Consider the following 21,815-nt stretch of genomic DNA (forward strand, 5'->3'; position numbering starts at 1 on the left):
GCTCTGGGTTGGTACTGTAGGTTGGTGTCTTCTGAAGTCAATGATCAGGTCTTTGGTTTTAGTAGTATTGAAAAATCAACAATAGAAAAAGTAACTACATAAGTGAATAAAAAGCTCAATAAAATAATTTCACCAATTTAATAATGGCCAGGTTTTAAAAAAAACAAATAGTTACATAGCCTATATGGAAGTAACAGACATGAGCCAGGCATGTTTACCTGTAGAATGGAATAGGTTATAAGACATTTAATTTTGTTAGTTCTACCCAACCTGGTATCAGAGCATTTCAAATGATTCTGTATGTAAATCCAAGACACCCCATTCAGTATGATATGTTACATTTCGTATGGTATATATTAATTTGTGGAAGTCCATCACCCATTTCATATGATATGTTAACAATAAAAATTCAGATTATTTGTTTCAAATTAGCAAAATGTACAATATGTTATGAATTCGCAAAACGTATGATATGTTACGAATTCTAGCTTGATGGCTAGGTGGCTAACGTTAGCTAGCTGGCTAATGTTAGATAGGCTAGGGGTTAGGGCTAAGTTTAGGAGTTAGGTTAAAGGGTTAAGGTTAGAGTTAGGATTAGAGGAAGGGTTAGCTGAAAGGGTTAGGGTTAGGGGAAGGGTTAGCAAACATGCTAAGTAGTTGCTAAGTAGCTAAAAAGTAGTAAGTATTTGAAAAGTTGCTAATTAGCTAAAATTGTCCATTAGATATTCGAACTCGCAACCATTTGCGTTATAGGCCCATCCACCGCGACAAACTACCCTACTTTCGTGTTTGACTTAAATAACCATCTAGCTTATGTAACCATACCAAACTTAACATGTCATACTAATTTTAGTGTCCCAGATTGACATTTACTATGTTCTAGTCTATGAGACCAGACTGTTCTACCACCTAAAAGTTACTAATCTTAAACAGGATTAAATATAACGTTGAACTGAAGTTATGCTTCAGTCCACAAGGGAGCTGTCACTGTCAGAGCTGTGTCACTGTCAGAAGATATATGCTTCAGTCAGAAAAATATTCTCTCATCTCTTTGGTCTCAGCTAGATAAGCAGTAGCTACCACCAACCCTGCACAAACCTGTGGCTAACTCTACTGCTGCTGCGCTTTGACTTTCTGTCTGTTCTGCCCTCCCCATCTCATTCACTGCTGCCTCAACCTGCTTACTTCTTTAATTGCAAGTTCTGAATATCCAGACTCTGACTGAGTGACAGGCATTTTGCTGAGTGATGACATTGACATCTAACTGTTGCTGTAGGGGTGGGGGAGAGGTCAAGGGATGTGAGCTGTATACTGCGTTGTGAAATCTCAACCAATCACAGCAAGCACTGCGTCACTCCAGGGGCTTCTTGCAGTGCCTGCTACTGCCTAGTGCAGTATATTGTATCATTTATTTTTGTCATAAAATGTGTCAGTAATTTTGTTATTTATACTGCATAGCGCAAGTGATGCCCTCCCGCTTAAGACAGAAGCCAGCCACACCAATGTGTCAGAGGAAACACAGTATAACTGAGGTCAGACTGCAGGTGCCCAGCCCACCACAAGGAGTCACTAGAGCGTGATGAGGCAAGTAAAGCCCCCCCGCCAAACCCTTCCCTAACCTGGACGACACTGGGCCAATTGTACACCACCCTATGGGACTCCTGAACAGTTGTGATATAGCCTGGGATCGAACCTGGGTCTGTAGTGACGCCTCTAGCACTGTGATGCAGTACCTTAGACCGCTGTGCCACTCGGGAGGCCCATATATATACTTTTTTATACCCCTTAATCAATGTTCCCTCAGGACTGCCTTGCAGAAGAGATATCACCCTGTGCAGAGAGGCACGAGATTGAACTTCGTTCAACTTTCTAGAATTTTCTCCCTTCCCCCTTAATTAACACTATCAACATTTCGAAATACTGTGGGAATTGTGACAGAATCAACGCAATATTAGCCATTTTCAATGCAAAATACCGAAACAAAATTAACTATGCAAGACTTAGTATGTAAAATGAGCCATGTAAGAGATTTTGTTGCAGGCAGATCGGAGTAGAATTCTATTGCATTGACACATACATTTGAAGTCGGAAGATTACATACACCTTAGCCAAATACATTTAAACTAAGTTTTCCACAATTTCTTACATTTAATGCTAGAAAATATTCCCTGTCTTGGGTCAGTTAGGATTACCACTTTATTTTAAGAATGTGAAATGTCAGAATAATAGTAGAGAATTATTTATTTAAGCTTTTATTTCTTTCATCACATTCCCAGTGGGTCAGAAGTTTACATACACTGAATTAGTATTTGGTAGCATTGCCTTTAAATTGTTTAACTTGGGTCAAACGTTTCGGGTAGCCTTCCACAAGTTTCCCACAATAAGTTGGGTGAAATTTGGCCCATTCCTCCTGACAGAGCTGGTGTAACTGAGTCGGGTTTGTAGGCCTCCTTGCTCACACAAGCTTTTTCAGTTCTGCTCACACATTTTCTATAGGATTGAGGTCAGGGCTTTGTGATGGCCACTCCATTACCTTGACTTTGTTGTCCTTGAGCCGTTTTGCCACAACTTTGGAAGTATGCTTGGGGTCATTGTCCATTTGGAAGACCCATTTTGTGACCAAGTTTTAACTTCCTGAGTGATCTCTTGATGTTGCTTCAATATATCCACATCATTTTCCTCCCTCATGATGCCATCTATTTTGTGAAGTGCACCAGTCCCTCCTGCAGCAAAGCACCCCCACAACATGATGCTGCCACCCCGTGCCTTACGGTTGGGATAGTGTTCTTCGGCTTGCAAGCCTCCCCCTTTTTCCTCCAAGCATAATAATGGTTATTATGGCCAAACAGTTCTATTTTTGTTTCATCAGACCAGTGGACAATTCTCCAAAAAGTACAATCTTTGTCCCCATGTGCAGTTGCATACCGTAGTCTGGCTTTTTTATGGCGGTTTTGGAGCACTGGCTTCTTCCTTGCTGAGCGGCCTTTCAGGTTATGTCTATATAGGACTCGTTTTACTGTGGATATAGATACTTTGTACCTGTTTCCTCCAGCATCTTCACAAGGTCCTTTGCTGTTGTTCTGGGATTGATTTGCACTTTTTGCACCAAAGTACGTTCAACTCTAGGAGACAGAACGCATCTCCTTCCTGAGCAGTATGTCGGCTGCGTGGTCCCATGGTGTCTATACTTGCGCACTATTGATTTCTTTTGATTTTCCCATGATGTCAAGCAAAGAGGCACTGAGTTTGAAGGTACACCTTAAATTGACTCAAATTATGTCAATTAGCCTATCAGAAGCTTCTAAATCCATGACATCACTTTCTGGAATTTTACAAGCTGTTAAAAGGCACAGTCAACTTAGTGGATGTAAACTTCTGACCCATTGGAATTGTCATACAGTGAATTATAAGTGAAATAATCTGTCTGTAAACAAATGTTGGAAAAATTACTTGTGTCGTGCACAAGTAGATGTCCTAACCGACTTGTCAAAACTATAGTTTGTTAAAACTTCTTATGGATAGGGGGAAGCATTTTCACGTTCGGATGAAAAGCGTGCCCAGAGTAAACTGCCTCCTACTCAGTCCCAGATGCTAATATATGCATATTATTATTAGTATTGGATAGAAAACACTCTGAAGTTTCTAAAACTGTTTGAATCATGTCTGTGACTATAACGGAACCTATTTGGCAGGCAAAACCCAGAGGACAAACCATTCAGATTTTTTGTTGTTGTTGAGGTCACTCTATTTTCAATGAGTGTTCATTGGGAATCCATATTTCTAAGGGACCTTCCTGCAGTTCCTATCGCTTCCACTGGATATCAACAGTCTTTAGAAATTAGTTGATGTTTTTCCTTTGAGAAATTAAGAAGTAGCCATGTTCAGAATGAGGCTCCAGTGAAGTGTACTGTTTGTTAGAGGCGCTTGACCAGAAAGCATGCTACTCATTGTTTTCCGCCGGTATTGAACACAGATCATCCCGTCTTCAATTTTATTGATTATTTACATTAAAAAATACCTAAAGTTGTATTACAAAAGTAGTTTGAAATGTTTGGACAAAGCTTACAGGTAACTTTTGTAGTCATGTTGAGCGAGTTTTAACCGGTGTTTTTCTGGATCAAATGCGCCAAATAAATGGACATTTTGGATATATATCGACGGAATTAATCGAACAAAAGGACCATTTGTGATGTTTATGGGACATATTGGAGTGCCAACAGAAGAAGCTCATCAAAGGTAAGAAATGAATTATACCTTTATTTCTGAGTTTTGTGTCGCGCCGGGAGGATTGAAATATGATGGTCTGTGATTGTTTGCTGGGGTGCTATCCTCAGATAATAGCATTATTTGCTTTCGCCATAAAGCATTTTTGAAATCTGACATGTTGGCTGGATTCACAACAAGTGTAGCTTTAATTTGGTATATTGAATGTGTGATTTCATGAAAGTTAAAAGTTTATAGTAATTTATTTGAATTTGGCACTCTGCATTTTCACTGGATGTTGGCCAGGTGGGACGCTACCGTCCCACATATCCCAGAGAGGTTTTAACAAGAAATTTGTGGAGTGGTTGAAAAACTAGTTTTAATGACTCCAACCTAAGTGTATGTAAACTTCTGACTTCAACTGTAATTCATATCACAGGCCTAATAGTACTGTAGAGCTCTTTTTACTTGCACACAATATGGCTGGGTCACATCGTCCTATCCCTAAAGGTCCATGGCCCTGCTGCGCCCCAACCCAACACACCCCACTCAGCTTTAGGATCTTAGTGAAACATTCATTATTGGTTTTGGGTGTGTTAGGTCAAGGCCAGAGTGACAACCCACAGGATGGCAGACCCCCAGGGCCAGGCCTGAGCAGCCCAGCAGCTAGTGATTGCCTAAATAGGTATCTCCCATGACATGGGCATGTTTCAATACAGACTCCTTTTGTCATGAGGTATACTATGTAAGGCATCCAGATCTTATGAAAGTTGCAGTGTACCCTTAATCTTGTAATACATCAAATCAAGTGATACATAACTTGACATTTCTTCCATCCATTGTGGGAGTGTAACCAGCCTTCCAATTAATGGCAATGCATTTCTTAGCTGATATAAATGCTAGGTTACACAGTTTATTCTGATAAGTCTCCAGTATCAACGTTTCCATACAAACAAAAACTGTAAGGACAGACGCTTGGAGACGATAAGCAAGTACAGGGAGTGAACATTTAATTAATAAACAGACATGAAACAAGACAGGTCAGCGTCTGGACATGAAAAACATAACAATAATGCTGACATGGGAACAAACCGAGGAGCAGACAGATATAGATGGGAAATCAACAAAGTAATGGAGTCCAGGTGAGTCCAATATTGCTCAGATGCATGTAATGATGGAGACAGGTGTGCGTAATGATGGGCTGCCTGGCGCCCTCGAGCGCCAGAGAGGGGGAGCGGGAGCAGGCATTACAAAAACAGGGAGATTGGAGAATCTGTAGACGTGTTGAAATAAAATAACATACTCTTTGACAGAATTCATCCAGCCTTCACAAGACCATAACACATGCAAATACAGTGCATTCTGAAAGTATTCAGATCCCTTGACCTTTCCACATTTTGTTACGTTACAGCCTTATTCTAAAATGGATTAAATCGTTTTCCACCCTCATCAATCTACACACAATAATCAATAATCACAAAGCAAAAATAGGTTTTTAGACATTTTAGCAAATTTATAAAACATTTAAAACTGAAATATCACATTTACATAAGTCTTCACACCCTTTACTCAGTACTTTGTTGAAGCACCTTCGGCAGCAATTACAGCCTCAAGTCTGTGGAGGAAATTAATTAATTACATACTATGCTGTTTATTTATACATACTATGCTTTTTTTTACTTAAATAATTGTCCATTGGTATATGCTTGTATTTTTTTACTGATACAAACTTGTCTTGTGTGACTTAGTCATAAATCTGACCATACAGATTTATGTTTGGGTGCGACCGCAGCATGTCACCTCCTGTGTTTACTGGAGGAATTTAGCTATGTGGGAATTGCAGGGAGGAACTGAGAACGGTGGCGATATCAGCTATCTTGGTCTGCACAGATGAGTTAAATTACATTTACAACTCTGTTCCCCGGCCCTGTTTCTGCACATCCGCTAACGGTTACATAGATAAGAGGATGTACCTACTGAAAAAGGAGAGAGACAACTCTGTTCGTTGGACTTTCAACTGAACCATTTTGAGTGATTGTTGAATTCCTACATTTTTGCAAATCTTATAATAAAGTTGCTGTTTGAATAAATCTACAATCCCTTTTCTTTTAGTTAGAATTTCCACCACACGTATTTTTGGATATGACACTACACGCTTGGCACACCTGTATTTAGGGAAGTTTCCCCCATTCTTCTCATCGGATCCTGTCAAGCTCTGTCAGCTTGGATGGGGAGTGTCGCTGCACAGCTTTTTCCAGGTCTCTCCAGAGATGTTCGATCAGGTTCAAGTCTGGGCTGGGCCACTCAAAGACATTCAGAGACTTGTCCCAAAGTCACTCCTGCATTGTCTTGGCTGTGCTTAGGGTCATTGTCCTGTTGTTAGGTGAACTTTCACCCCAGTCTGAGGTCCTAAGCGCTGTGGAGCAGGTTTTCATCAAGGATCTCTCTGTACTTTGCTCCTTTCATCTTTCCCTCAATCCTGACTAGTCTTCCAGTCCCTGCCGCTGAAAAACATCCCCACCACATGATGCTGCCACCACGCTTCACCGTAGGGATGATGCAAGGTTTCCTCCAGACGCGACGCTTGGCATTCAGGCCAAAGAGTTCAATGTTGGTTTCATCAGACCAGAAAAACTTGTTTCTCATGGTCTGAGTCCTTTGGGTGGCTTTTGGTAAACTCCAAGAGGGCTGTCATGTGCATTTTACTGAGGAGTGGCTTCCATGTGGCCACTCTACCACAAAGGCCTGATTGGAGAAGTTCTGTAGAGATGGTTCTCCTCCTGGAATGTTCTCCCATCTCCACAGAGGAACTCTGGCAGAGTGACCATTGGGTTCTTGGACACCTCCCTGATCAAGGCCCTTCTCCCCCAATTGCTCAGTTTGACCGGGCAGCTAGCTCTAGGAAGAGTCTTGGTGGTTCCAAACTTCTTCCATTTAAGATTTATGGAGGCCTCTGAATTCTTTGGGACCTTCAATGGTGCAGAAATGTTTTGGAAATGTATGTAAATAAAGTATTCCTGTTTTTGCTTTGCCATTATGGGGTATAGTGTGTAGATTGATGTGAATTTGTATTTATTTAATCTATTTTAGAATAAGGTTGTAACGTAACAAAATTTAACAAAAAGTCAAGGGGTCTAAATACTTTCTGAATGCACTGCATGTCCCCTTTTGTGTTTTATAACTCCATCAGAATAATTACATTTCCGTGTGCATGGTATTCAGTTTCACTGGCATATAGTACATTCTATGGATGGTCTTAAACAGCAGTAATTTATGTCTGAGATTATATGAACATGATTGGGCATTCTAACATTTCTGTTTCCATTCATCATCATCATTATTAGCGTCTCACAGATCTTCCTCACATCTTTGTTTCACGTGTTTTGTGTCATCGGGAAAGCCTCTATCAACCCTTGATACAGTTTGGAAATGTAACACGTACGCTGGGAGTCGGGAAGCATTTTTTGTGAGTGTATTTAATAAATAAATGAACATAGAACAAAACAAGAGTAGCGTACAGACATGAACACTGGAACAGAAACAATAACACCTAGGGAAAGAACAAAAGGGAGTGACATATGTAGGGAAGGTAATCAGGCAGGTGATTGAGTCCAGGTGAGTCCGATGAGGCGCTGATGCCCGTAAAGATGGTGACAGGTGTGCGTAATAATGAGCCTGATGACCTCGAGCACCAGAGATGGAGTATACGTGACAGGAAATCAACTTTAGAGGTTAGTCAGACTGCCTTAAAATAGTTTCAATCTTTTAAGCTTCTTGCTTGTCCAGTGTTCGCTGCACAGGGGAAATTCACCTCAGCTCTGTCACAGACTGGTCTTCCCTGGCTGCCTGACCCTGATGAGACCCCTGTCAACATCTGATCCTGCTCAGATGAGGCATGACAAAGAATGACATTGAATGATATTAAGAATGATATTAATCATGAATAGAATCAATGGTTCGACAATTGACGTTACCATTATTCCCAGATACCAGATTGTAGCCTACTCATCAACTCAAGATGGAACTTTATATCCATTCACTGATTGTTATAATATACTGCAAAATTCACCTGGGCTCTGTAGACTGGTCTGCCCTGTCTGTCTGACCCTGCAGGAACCCCTGTCACCATCTGATCCTGCTAAGACATGATGAGCATAGTGTTCAGTACTGACTTTGCACCATGACAGTGAAGCCTGTAGAGCTGTTTATACCGTGTCAGTGTGAAAAGTAGGGAAATAGCTAGGAAGCTAGCTGGCAGATCATTAACATTGCATTGCTATACTGACTAATAAAAACTCACATTACGCTGAAAAAACATCAGAATATCGGTCTTCAATCATTTGGCAGCTGGTTTCATAATTTGATTCAGGTCTCGTGTGATTGACAAATATTCGAGTTAGCTAGCTAATATAAGTTAGTGAGTTAGCTAGCCTCTACCGAGCACCTACCCCGGGTCCGGGAGCACCCCCCACCCCCCCCCCCACACTGATTAGCATCGCTAGCATAGCGTCACAATTAAATAGTAGCATCTAAATATCATTAAATCACAAGTCCAAGACACCTAATGAAAGATACAGATCCTGTGAATAAAGCCACCATTTCAGATTTTTAAAATGTTTTACAGGGAAGACACAATATGTAAATCTATTAGCTAAACACGTTAGCAAAAATCACCATTTTTCTTTGTCCACCATTTTCTCTCAACACCAGTAGCTATCACCAATTCGGCTAAACTAAGAAATTGATAGCCACTAACCAAGAAAAAACCTCCTCAGATGACAGTCTGATAACATATTTATGGTATAGGATAGGTTTTGTTAGAAAAATGTGCATATTTCAGGTAGATGTCATAGGTTACAATTGCACCCACCGTCACAAATGGACTAGAATAACTACATAGAGCAACGTGTTTACCTACTTACTAATCATCAAACATTTCTTAAAAATACACAGCATACACTAATCGAAAGACACAGATCATGTGAATACAGACAATATTTCAGATTTTCTAAGTGTCTTACAGCTAAAACACAATAAATCGTTATATTAGCATACCACATATGCAAACGTTACCAGAGCATTGATTCTAGCCAAAGAGAGCGATAACGTAAACATCGCCAAAATATATTAATTTTTTCACTAACCTTCTCAGAATTCTTCCGATGACACTCCTGTAACATCACATTACACAATCCATATAGAGTTTGATCGAAAATGTGCATATTTAGCGGCACAAATCGTGCTTACACAATGGAAATACTGTCCAACTACTCAAGCAATCTGCCCGGCAGCATCATGATAATACAACTATTTTTATCGAAAACTATTCATAAACTTGACTAAAAAAATACAGGTTGGCCATGAAATGAAAGATGCATTAGTTATTAATGCAACCGCTAAGTTAGATTTTTAAAATTAACGTTACTAGACATACAGTGTGCGTTACAGACAGACTAGTGCCGCAATAACTGCGTCACCATTTACCATTATTGAGTTTACATTTTTCCACATAAAAATGGAATAACATCATAAATAGCTCTTACTTTTCGACGAGCTTCCATCGGAATCTTGGCCAAGTGGTACTTTTGTCCAAAAGAATCGTTGCTTGGTTGTAAAACGTTGCATTCAACTTCTGATGTAGCAGCTAACTATAGCTAACAATTGCTAACATTAGCTAACGTGTCCAAATCCTCAATACGCAATACTGAGGAAATTCCGAAAAATAGCAATATACTCGCATAATCTGATATAACTCGGTTTCAAATAGCTTCGTTATGATGTTTCTAACACCTATATCAAATTAAATTACAGACTGATATATCTAAAGTTCATTACTGAGCGCTCGAAAATGGCATGCCCAGGTCTCTCTGTGCGTAAAGTTCAACGTCGAAAAGATGGCGCACCTCACTCCTTGGTGTTTTATAACCTCTGAGAGCTACGCAGAAAGCCCATTCCACTTCTCATTGGTTACTGACATCCAGGGGAAGGCGGGTGCAGTTCGTGTCGTTCCATAGGATATACACACCCCTTTAAACTGAACTGAGATCAGAGCTTCGCTCTCAGACCTTCGCAAAACCTGTCATGGATTTCGCTGTAGAAAAAGTTCTGTTCCACTCAGAGACATAATTCAAACGGCTATAGAAACTAAATAGTGTTTTCTATCCAATAATAACAATAATATGCATATTGTACGATCAAGAATTGAGTAGGAAGCCGTTTCATCTGTAGAGACAATTATGCTAATTTGAAACAGCACCCCCTATAGTCGCAAGAAGCTAGCTAACTAGCTAACATTAGACATGTGTGGTTGTGGCTAGCTCTGCTAGCTAATAGTACAATGGTACATCATCAAATGTACTTCTGTTGAAATGGGACAAAACAATGGCTACCATTGAGGCTAGCTAGAGCTGAACTGGCTGTGGTAGCTACTAGCTATCTAACTAGCTGCTAATAGTTCATTCACTTCAGTCGAGGGGGGATGAAACATTAGCTAACGTAACTTATTAGTTACACTACTAGCTCGGCACTGGGAATAAACATTTATTTTTCTGTCAAACAGCAGTTACCTTGCCAGCTAGATCAGTCAAATAAAGGGTAGCCAGTTTCTGCTCTGCTTGCTTTTACAACTCGGAGAAAAAGCGCAACACAGACAGCAGCTCCCTCTGTTCATCTTTCCTGTGCTGGTCCTATACGCCAGCCTTTCAGAAGCTTTGCCTGTCTGCGCACTCTGTGGTGTCTGTCTGGTCCTAAATCCAGCCGGTTGAAACAGTAAAACAGCCTAACTGACTGCTCTGAGGCGTCCACATGGTCCTAAAGCACACCGGAGCTGAATTTAAATCACAGTGCAATGATAAAACTTGGCGGGGGTCAAAAATGCAATTTCAGAATGTGGGGATTCATGTCCCCCCCGTCTCCAGTGAAAGTTGCACCCTGGCTTTGATAATGCATTGAAATCTATAGATTACAGAATACAATTTGGAGTTTTTATGCGATACAGCAGTCAGGATTTTGGGTTTCAATGGGATTGGGACTGGTTAGGAAAATAGGCTCTAGGACAGGAGAAGATTTTCCCTCATGACTCTGTTAACACAGATTTTATGGCTGTGACAGAGATGCCTATGTAGTGAATTGTTCATAGGCCTATCAAATTTGTGACTGTCTGAAGAGTCTCCTTGACAGCTCAAAAAGGAAAACTTTATTTTATAGGCTACAGTATACTGTAGCGGTTTCCTGTAGGCTTTATTTCCTGCATTCGGGTCGTATGTGCAGTCGATCAGTGTCAATTAAGCGTGTGCTTTGAATTTATGGTGACTTTATGTGAAGTACATGTAAATACGCTTGGCTAAAGGCTTCCATGTGACAACCTGTTCGGATTTAATTTTCTGCTAATCTGCTGCTGTGCATGTTGTGTATTTTGTGAAATTGCATTAGTGCTACATTGGAGGATTTGTTTTTACTTCCCAGGTGTTGTTGTAAACAATTGGGGAAAAGTGAAAAGTATTCCCTGGACAGTCCTGGGATCCCGGTTACACATGTTAATCCCTATCGGCTACTGTAGTATACGGCTGTCAAGGCTGTTGGGACGCATGGAGAATCACCAGGAAATGTTTGACATTCCCAGTTCTGGACACCCATTTGTGTGTGCCGCATAACGAGGAAGAAGGCTATACATTTGAAACGTTTGTGCATACGGTATGTATTTGCATGACATGAACGGTTTATGAATGATAATCCCCTGTTGCAGATAAAATACTGTACATGAAAAAAAAAACTGGAAATAAGTTTACTTCTTAAGGTTCTGGACTGTTTTATACCGGTTTCATAACGTCACCATCTACACACACAGCAGGAGGGATGAACACCCATAGAATTACAATGATAAGTGATTCTACTTCTATTGTAAAACCCAGCTTTTAACCAGCAGATGAGGTGAGGTTGAGATTAAATCATGGCAGCATGCCATAAGGTCGTCAGTTGTGTATCAATGTGTAGATACATCCGATCTGGCTGATCTTTGCCAGAACACATGAAATATTGCAAAGGCATACTTTATACAACATATTCACACGCAGGTATACACACACACGTGCACTGTGTGCACACCCACATAAAGTTACTCATGTACTCACACACAGACGTGTGCATTCACCATATAAAAACGAGTTGAATGACAGCAGCTACCAATGGATATGATACAGTACATTCAAACACAAGAGTTTATCTGCACATAACTGTTTCATGCCTGTATACATACATAAAGACCAATTAATGAAAAACATATTGAGCTGACTGTCTAAAACCAACCTAACAGTTCCTCTGCCAATTAGGCTACTTAACATGAGATCTTTGCAGGAACATTTTTTTCATCATTAGCTAGATCAGCCATCACATTATTCATTGGTTTATTCATTCATTTATTCATTCTATTCACCATCACATCTATCTCACTATCTAATGTGCCGATTACAGTTCCAAACTGTTGGCTCAGAAATAGATTTCTGATTCTAATTCTGTGGTAGGGGGTTGTTTCCAAACGCAGCCATGGTGGGCCGGATGGCAGCCGAGCTAGCCACTGGCATCTTGTCAAAACCAATTCATCATCAGTGCTTCTGATGAACATTGTAAAAAATGGGATGGCACTGTTGTTCACCTGAAGTGCTTTTTCTGATTGGCATGATCCAAAATTACGCTTTGGTTTGTTCAACATATTCTATAAAATTTGCTTGAAGTCAAATAACGAATTTGTCAGATCAACGTGATTTTTGTATTGAACTAAAGCTTCTAAATTCCTTTCAACACCTCATGCACATTTGCATTGCATAGTGGTGTTTGCAATTTAGTGACTGCAGCCTAACAGAAGAGTTGGAGGAGTGGCCTATTGGGGGCTTGGATTTCAGTTTGTTATTTTTGGCCACCCGTGATAGTGAATGTCATTCCAGGTTATGTGTTTTGTTTTTGGTTTAATTTATGATTATATGTTTACTGCCAGCGCTGAATTTTTTATTATACAGTGCATTCGGAAAGTATTCAGACTCCTTCCCTTTTTCCACATTTTCTTACGGTACAGACTTATTCTAAAATTGATTAATCCTCATCAATCTATCTAAAATATCCCATAATGACAAAGTTCTAAGAGTTTTTTAGATTTTTTTGCAAATGTATTAAAACGAAAAACAGAAATACATTATTTATATAAGTATTCAGACCCTTTGATATGAGACTGGAAGAAGTTTGGAACCACCAAGACACTTCATAGAGCTGGTCGCCCGGCCAAACTGAGCAATTGGGGAGAAGGGCCTTGGTCAGGGAGATGACCAAGAACCCGATGGTCACTCTGACAGAGCTCTAGAGTGCCTCTGTGGAGATGAGATAACCTGTGGTATTTCTGTTTTTTATATTTAATAAACTTGCATAAACTTTGTCATTATGGGGTATTGTTTGTAGATTGAAGATGGGAAAAAAACTATTTAATCAATTTTAGAATATGGCTGTAACGTAACAAATGGTGGAAAAAGGGGTCTGAATACTTTACAAATGCACTGTATCAGCATAAGTACTGTAATGCTACAGAGCCTGGAAAGCTCCAATGATGAGTTCGTCACCATTTTGTTACAATATTGTAACCAGTTAATTTGAAAGTCTTATGTAAAGTAAATGTTTGGAGTCAATATTTCATCTTATGGAACCAACTCAATATCTTGATTAATAGGAAATATATGTAATTGCTTGTAACCCAAATAAATACATTTGGATAGGATAACTCCAAAGTGAAAAATCAACTAACATGATTTTTTTGTTGTTGTATATTCAGTGTATTATTTTGTATTTCTGCTATTCATTAGGTTTAACCAAACTGGAAAAGTAAGTTTAGTGTTGAAAGAATAATAATCAAATATTTGTTGTATTTGGTTTCAACAAATGTATTTTTGGGGGAGGGTGGGGGTATTTGATCCAAAGAGTTTGTTTTTTGTGAATCAATGATGACCAGTGGATCAGTTAATCTATTCTCAGGATGTTTAGTACAGTGTGTATCCTTGTGGAGCTTTGCTCTAATGAAGTGAGTGAATAGCAAGAGGTTATCTGCTAACCCCTGGACACCTAGCCCAAAGAAGATCTAACCACAATCTTAAAGGAAAAATTGACCCAAAACTACAAATTCCTATAGTGTACAGTATTAAATAACACTAATATGTGTGTCACGCCCTGACCATAGTTTGCGTTGTTTGTTTCTATGTTTTGTTTGGTCAGGGTGTGATCTGAGTGGGCATTCTATGTTGTATGTCTAGTTTGTCTATTTCTATGTGTTTGGCCTGATATGGTTCTCAATCAGAGGCAGGTGTCAGTCGTTGTCTCTGATTTGGAGCCATATTTAGGTAGCCTGTTTTGTCATTGTGGGTTGTGGGTGATTGTTCCTGTGTTTGTGTTGTCACCATACGGGACTGTTTCGTCTTCGTTCGTTTGTTGGTTTATTGTGTTTGTTCTTTGTTCAAGTATCCTTATTAAAATGGATACTTACCACGCTGCACCTTGGTCCTCCTCTCTTTCTCCTAACGATGGACGTTACAGAGCGAGAACAATATTTTGTGCTTAACAAAGTTTTCCTTTTGTTGTTATAATAAGATTGGTAGCAAGATTAGGAAATCCTTGTGGAAATCTGTTGCAGCTCAAGTCGACTTTAAAACCCACAGTGCAATGTTCTTTCTATTGGCTGGTTGGCTAGCTAGCTAGCAAATGTACCTACATACAATAATACCAAAGTCAATATCAGCATGTGAAGTAGCTAGTTAGTTGTAAATCACCAAAACACACTGCACTATCAATTTAGGAGTCTACAATCTCACCATGTTCAACCTGCAGATCGATGTGTTTTGCAGTGGAGTCTGACATTCGCAACGGCACCTTGCAATGCAACCTTGATTGAAGAGGCAGACAAATAGGAGAAATGTGGCAGACCCTCTGTTAAATTACACATTTCTCGAGGTAGGAATATCGCAAAAATATGATCAATGGCTCATTGGAGAGAAGACAACCTCCCGCGTTATGACATCGGCCAGTATTAAAATATGACATGTATGATAGACGTTAGTGTGGAGAGTGTAGTGAGAGCGGCTTTATCGCAATGCTACATCATACTGGTCAATTTTCTGCATGCTTGAATGGCAATACCTCAGATACACATGCAAACATGAAATGACCCAGGGAATTGATAGAACATCGCTCTGAGTTTAACAAAACAATATAGCATTCAAAATGGGTGAATCTTTCATTTAAGGATAAGGGAGCCTATCGTTACAGGGCTAAAGCTTTCCTCACCTGTACACTCCTCTCTACCTCTAGTACAGGTAGTAAATTCCAGCATGACACTGTCATGATGGTGATCAATGTTATCTGGCTAGGGTTAAAATTAGGTTTTGTCTAGGATTAGGCTCGGAGTAAGGGTTAGGGCTAGTGTTAGGCTTATACTCTACCTCTCCACCAGGCAACAAGTTCCAGCGTCGGACCATCACCATGGTGATCAGTTTGATCTGGCTGTACTCTGGGCTGTGGGCTGTATTCCCTCTCCTGGGCTGGGGCGGCTACGGACCGGAGCCCTTCGGAGTGGCCTGCTCCGTGGACTGGGCAAGCTACCAAGACTCCCTGAACCACTCTACCTTCATCATGTCTCTGTCTATCTTCTGTACCTTCATCCCCTGCCTCGTCATCCTCTTCTCCTATTCCGGCATAGCCTGGAAACTCCACAAGGCATACCAGTCCATCCAGAATGGAAACTTCAACTATGGACACGTTGAGAGGAAAGTCACTCTGGTGAGTATGCAAGGTTTATCTGTTGACTGTTCATTAACCATTTACCGATGTTTCTTTAGAGCTGGAATCAGCATTTGTTTTTGTTTTGTTGATAAAATGGAGGAGAGGAGCATTCGGCAGCGTGGTAATAAAAATGTGCAAAACTTTAAGTAAAATAAAACAAAATACAATTGTATTGGTCACGTGCGCCGAAAGCTTACCTATGAGCCCATTCCCAACAATGCAGAGTTAAAAAGTAAAAAAACATTTGCTAAATAAATAAGGAAATAGTAACACAATAAAATAATAATAATGAGGCTATATACAAGGATTACCGGTACCAAGTCAATGTGCAGTGGTACGAGGTAGTTGAGGTATTGAGGTAATACAGTATGTACAGGTAGGTATGGGTAAAAGAGACTAGGCAATCAGGATATATAATAAATAGAGTAGCAGCAGCATATGGGAAGAGTGTGAACGTTTGTATTTGGGGGAGTGTGTGTTTGTGTGTGTGTGTCAGCGTAGTACAGTGCATTCGGAAAGTACTTAAACCTCAACTTTTTCTTCATTAATGTTAAGTTACAGCCTTATTCCAAAATTGATTAAATCAAAAAAATCCTCAGCAATCTACACACAATACCACATAATGACAAAGTGAAAACAGGTTTTCACACCCGGACAAAAGAAACATCTATGTGAGAATGCTTTTCATTGACTACAGCTCAGCGTTCAACACCATGCCCTCAAAGCTCATCACTAAGCTAAGGACCCTGGGACTAAACACCTCCCTCTGCAATTAGATCTTGGACTTCCTGACGGGCCGCCTCCAGGTGGTAAGGGTAGGCAACAACACATCCGCCATGCTGATCCTCAACACGGGGGTCCCTCAGAGGTGCGTGCTCAGTACCCTCCTGTTCTCCCTGTTCACTCATGACTGCACGGCCAGGCACGACTCCAACACCATCATTAAGTTTGCTAATAGCACAACAGTGGTAGGCCTGATCACCGACAACGACGAGACAGCCTATAGGGAGGAGGTCAGAGACCTGGCCGTGTTTTGCCAGGACAACAACCTCTCCCTCAATGCGATCAAAACAAAGGAGATGATTGTGGACTACAGGAAAAGGAGGACCAAGCACACCCCCATTCTCATCGACGGGGCTGTAGTGGAGCAGGTTGAGAGCTTCAAGTTCCTTGGCGTCCACATCACCAACAACCTAACATAGTCCAAGCACACCAAGACAGTCGTGAAGAAGGCACGACAAAACCTATTCCCTCTCAGGAGACTGAAAAAATTTGGCATGTGTCCTCAGATCCTCAAAAGGTTTTACAGCTGCACCATCGAGAGCATTCTGACGGGTTGCATCACCGTCTGGTATGGCACTACAGAGGGTAGTGCGTACGGCCCAGTACATCACCGGGGCCAAGTTTCCTGCCATCCAGGATCTCTATACCAGGCGGTGTCAGAGGAAGGCCCTAAAAATGGTTAAAGACTCCAGCCACCCTTGTCATAGCCTGTTCTCTCTGGTGCTGCACGGCAAGCGGTACCGGAGCCCCAAGTATCGGTCCAAGAGGCTTCTGAACAGCTTCTACCCCCAAGCCATAAGACTCCTGAAAATCAAATCAAATTACTATTTGCATCTAACCGAGACTATTTGCATTGACACCCCCCCCCCCCCCCCGCCCCCTATTCTACGCTGCTGCTACGCTCTGATATTATCTATGCATAGTCACTTTAATAAAACTCTACCTACATGTACATATTACCTCAATTACCTCGACTAAACGGTGCCCCCACACATTGACTCTGTACAGGTACCTCCTGTATATAGCCTCGCTATTGTTATTTTACTGCTGCTCTTTAATTATTTGTTATTTTTATTTCTTACTTTTTAATGTATTTTCTTAAAACTGCATTGTTGGTTAAGGGCTTGTAAGTAAGCATTTCACTGTAAGGTCTACACCTGTTGTATTCGGCACATGTGACAGTTTGATTTGATTTGAAATCAAGATTGAACTCTTTGGCCTGAATGCCAAGCATCACGTCTAGAGGAAACCTGGCACCATCCCTATGGTGACGCATGGTGGTGGGAGCATCATGCTGCGGGAATGTTTTTCAGCGGCAGGACTGGGAGACTAGTCAGAATCGAGGGAAAGATGAAGGAGCAAAGTACAGAGAGAGCCTTGATGAAAACCTGCTCCAGAGTGCTCAGTACCTCAGACTGGGGCGAAAGTTCACCTTCCAACAGGACAATGACCCTAAGCTCACAGCCAAGCCAATGCAGGAGTGGCTTTGGGACAAGTCTCTTAAGGTCCTTGAGTGGCCCAGCCAGAGTCCAGACTTGAACCCAAATCAAATCAAATCACATTTTATTGGTCACATACACATGGTTAGCAGATGCTAATGCTAGTGTTGCAAAATGCTTGTGCTTCTACTTCCGACAGTGCAGCAGTATCTAACAAGTAATCTAACAATTCCCCAACAACTACCTAATACACACAAATCTAAAGGGGTGAATGAGAATATGTACATAGATGGTGCAATAGATGGTATAAAATACAGTATATACAGTATATGTGATGAGTAATTTCAAATATGTAAACATGATTAAAGAGGCATTATTTAAAGTGGCATTGTTTAAAGTGACTGGTGATCCATTTATTAAAGTGGCCAGTGATTGGGTCTCAATGTCGGCAGCAGCCTCTCCGAGCTAGTGATTGCTGTTTAGCAGTCTGATGGCCTTGAGATAGAAGTTGTTTTTCAGTCTATCGATCCCAGCTTTAATGCATCTGTACTGAACTCGCCTTCTGGATGGTAGCGGTGTGAACAGGCAGTGGCTCAGGTGGTTGATGTCCTTGATGATCTTTTTGGCCTTGCTGTGACATCGGGTGCTGTACGTGTCATGGAGGGCAGGTAGCTTGCCCCCGGTGATGCGTTGTGCAGACCGCACCACCCTCTGGAGAGCATAGCGGTTGAGGGCGGTGCAGTTGCCGTACCAGGCTGTGATACAGCCCGACAGGATGCTCTCGATTGTGCATCTGTAAAAGTTTGTCAGAGTTTTGGGTGACAAGCCAAATTTCTACAGCCTCATGAGGTTGAAGAGGCTAGGTTGCGCCTTCTTCACCACACTGTCTGTGTGGGTGGACCATTTCAGTTTGTCTGTGATGTGTACGCCGAGGAACTTAAAACTTTCCACCTTCTCCACTGCTGTCCCTTCAATGTGGATAAGGGGGTGCTCCCTCGGCTGTTTCCTGATATCCACAATCATCTCCTTTGTTTTGTTGACGTTGAGTGAGAGGTTATTTTCCTGACACCACACTCCGAGTGCCCTCACCTCCTCCCTGTTGGCTGTCTCGTCATGGTTGGTAATCAAGCCCACTACCAATGCCAGATACCAAGCACGTTAAGCGGTTAGCCCTTGTGGCTAGGGCCGCACTTCTATTTGTCTTGGTTTTAGGACCATCGATTACCAGAGTTTTCTACTACCGGCGTCTCTCATTTCACGAAGTGAATAGCGGGCTCGTCCTGCTATCATTACTATCATGCCTCCGAAAAAAGACAAGGATCACATCTCTGCTGGGCAGGTACGTGAACTCTTGGAGAAGCAGAACGTTTTATAAAAGGAAATGTTACTTCAGCAGGAAAAGCTTCATACAAATGATCACGGAGGCTACCAACAAATGGCTGGACCACCTGACTAAAGATGTACAAGACATTAAAACAAGCCTTCAGATCACACAGAAGGATGTGGATGTATTGAAGACCACACAGGATACACTTCCCAGAAACTGTTCCTCAATGCTGAATGAAATCACCACAGTCAGGGAGGGCCTCCAGAACATGTCTGGGAAGGCTGATTACCTGGATGGACAATCGAGGAGAAATAATCTTGTAATAAATGGTATCCAGGAGAGCCAAAGTGAGACATGGGCTGATTCAGAGGTCAAAGTTCGACAGCTGTTTTCTAAGGAGCTGCAATTGGATCAACAGGTTGATCTGGAACACGCTCACCAGTCTGGGAAACCAGGGGGCACTGGTGGTGCCAATGACGGTGCCAATGGAACCAGACTCAGGCCAATTGTAGTGAAATTCCTCAGGTTCAAGGATAAGCTTGCAGTCCTTGAAAAAGCCAATCGCCTTAAAGGGTCCTTCATCAATGAGGATTTCTCATATCAGCTATGAAGGCTGCAAGAGAACAAGGTGACATAGCATATTTGAGGTATGACAAACTAATTGTTCACCCTCCCTCCCAAGGAGTTAGGAGGAGCGACAGACACAAGTAATTCCAGCCCCCCCCCCCACACACACACACACACACACACACACTGACTGAGTTTCTCTCTCAGATTCCATCTGCTGATTCATGTTTGGACATATAAATACTGTAAATCTACCAAAGAAAGGTCTGTTAATTGCTCACTTGAATATATGCAGTTTAAGGAACAAAATTCATGAAATATGCTGTCTAGTGCAGTCAAACAATATTCATGTATTGGCAATATGAGAGACTCACTTGGACTCTTCTTTTGAGGATGCTGAGATCTCTATACATGGAGACAATATGTAAAGGAGGGACAGAAATAGAAATGTGGGTGGAGTTGCAGTTTACATCCAGAGTCATATTCCAGCAAAACAACATAAGGACTTAATGTTGAATGGATTAGAGTCTAATGTTGAATGGATTTGCTGCTATAGGCCACCTAGTGCTGATGTGAAATATCTTGATGGAATTTGAGAAATGTTGGATAAGGTATCTGATGAAAATAGGGAAATATATTTGTTGGGAGATATGAATATTGATTTTTGGAACATAAACTGCCCAACGAGAAAGAAACTGTCCAACGAGAAAGAAACTTATTTATGTTGTCAATGTATGTAACCTGACCCAAGTTATGACATCACCAACCAGAACGTTCACTAGTAGGTCCGGTATCACATCATCAACTGGTATCGATCACATTTTTACCAACATGGCTGAACATTGTTCTAAAGCTGTATCAGTGGCACTAGGTTGCAGTGATCATACCTTGGTTTTACTCACAAGGAAAACTAAAATACCAAAGGCTGCCCCTAAGGTAATCTATCGAAGGTCCTACAGAGGTTTCAATCAGGACTCATTCGTGGATGAGATTAAGAATGTGCAATGGTTAGAAGTGTGTAGTAAGGATGATCCTGAAATGTCACTAAAATTGTTTATGAAATGATTTATGAGTATAGCTGATAAGCACGCCCCTTTAAGAAAATGCACTGTGAGGTCAAACGGTGCACCATGGATTTATGATGAGCTGAGAAATGTAATGATTCAATGTTATGATGCCAAAAAAGTAGCAGATAAATCTGGCACTCTGTTTGGTAAGCAAAATTATTGTAAATTAAGAAATCTTGAGACCAAGCTAAACAACGAATAGAAGAAGGGATTCCATCAGCACAAAATTGATGAAGTAAAGGGTGATGGGAAAAAGCTGTGGAGAACGTTGAACATTATTATGGGTAGGAATTCAAACATGTTCACCTTTTTTGTTGAATCAGAGGGTATTTTTATTACAAAACCACAATACATCACAAACTACTTTAATGAATACTTTACAGGCAAGTGGACAAGTTGAGGAATGCTATGATTATAACTGATGGCTCCATGTCATATACCCTTATAAAAGATTGTATCATGAAGGAAATGCAAAGCATGTTTGAATTTCACCAAGTAGAACGGGACGAGGTAGAAAAGGATGCTGTTGTCTCTTTTGGATGACACGTCACCTGGTACAGATCATCTTGACGTCAAATTGCTTACAGTTACAGCTAACCAAATATCTACCCCAATCTCTCA

The 21,815-nt window shown here is 41.0% G+C and overlaps 1 protein-coding gene across 1 annotated transcript in view; it reads left to right on the forward strand.

Annotated features, from left to right (window-relative positions):
* Positions 1-21,815, forward strand: part of opn8a (opsin 8, group member a) — a gene marked incomplete at its 5' end in the record, with an annotated part of 73,269 nt that overhangs the window by 42,922 nt on the left and 8,532 nt on the right. The window contains one exon of the mRNA XM_055885847.1: positions 15,683-16,008. Within this exon, the coding sequence (XP_055741822.1) occupies positions 15,683-16,008 (326 nt within the window). The remainder of the gene's footprint in view (positions 1-15,682; positions 16,009-21,815) is intronic.

The sequence above is a fragment of the Salvelinus fontinalis genome, chromosome 27 (genome assembly GCF_029448725.1).
Source record: "Salvelinus fontinalis isolate EN_2023a chromosome 27, ASM2944872v1, whole genome shotgun sequence".
Taxonomy (NCBI): domain Eukaryota; kingdom Metazoa; phylum Chordata; class Actinopteri; order Salmoniformes; family Salmonidae; genus Salvelinus; species Salvelinus fontinalis.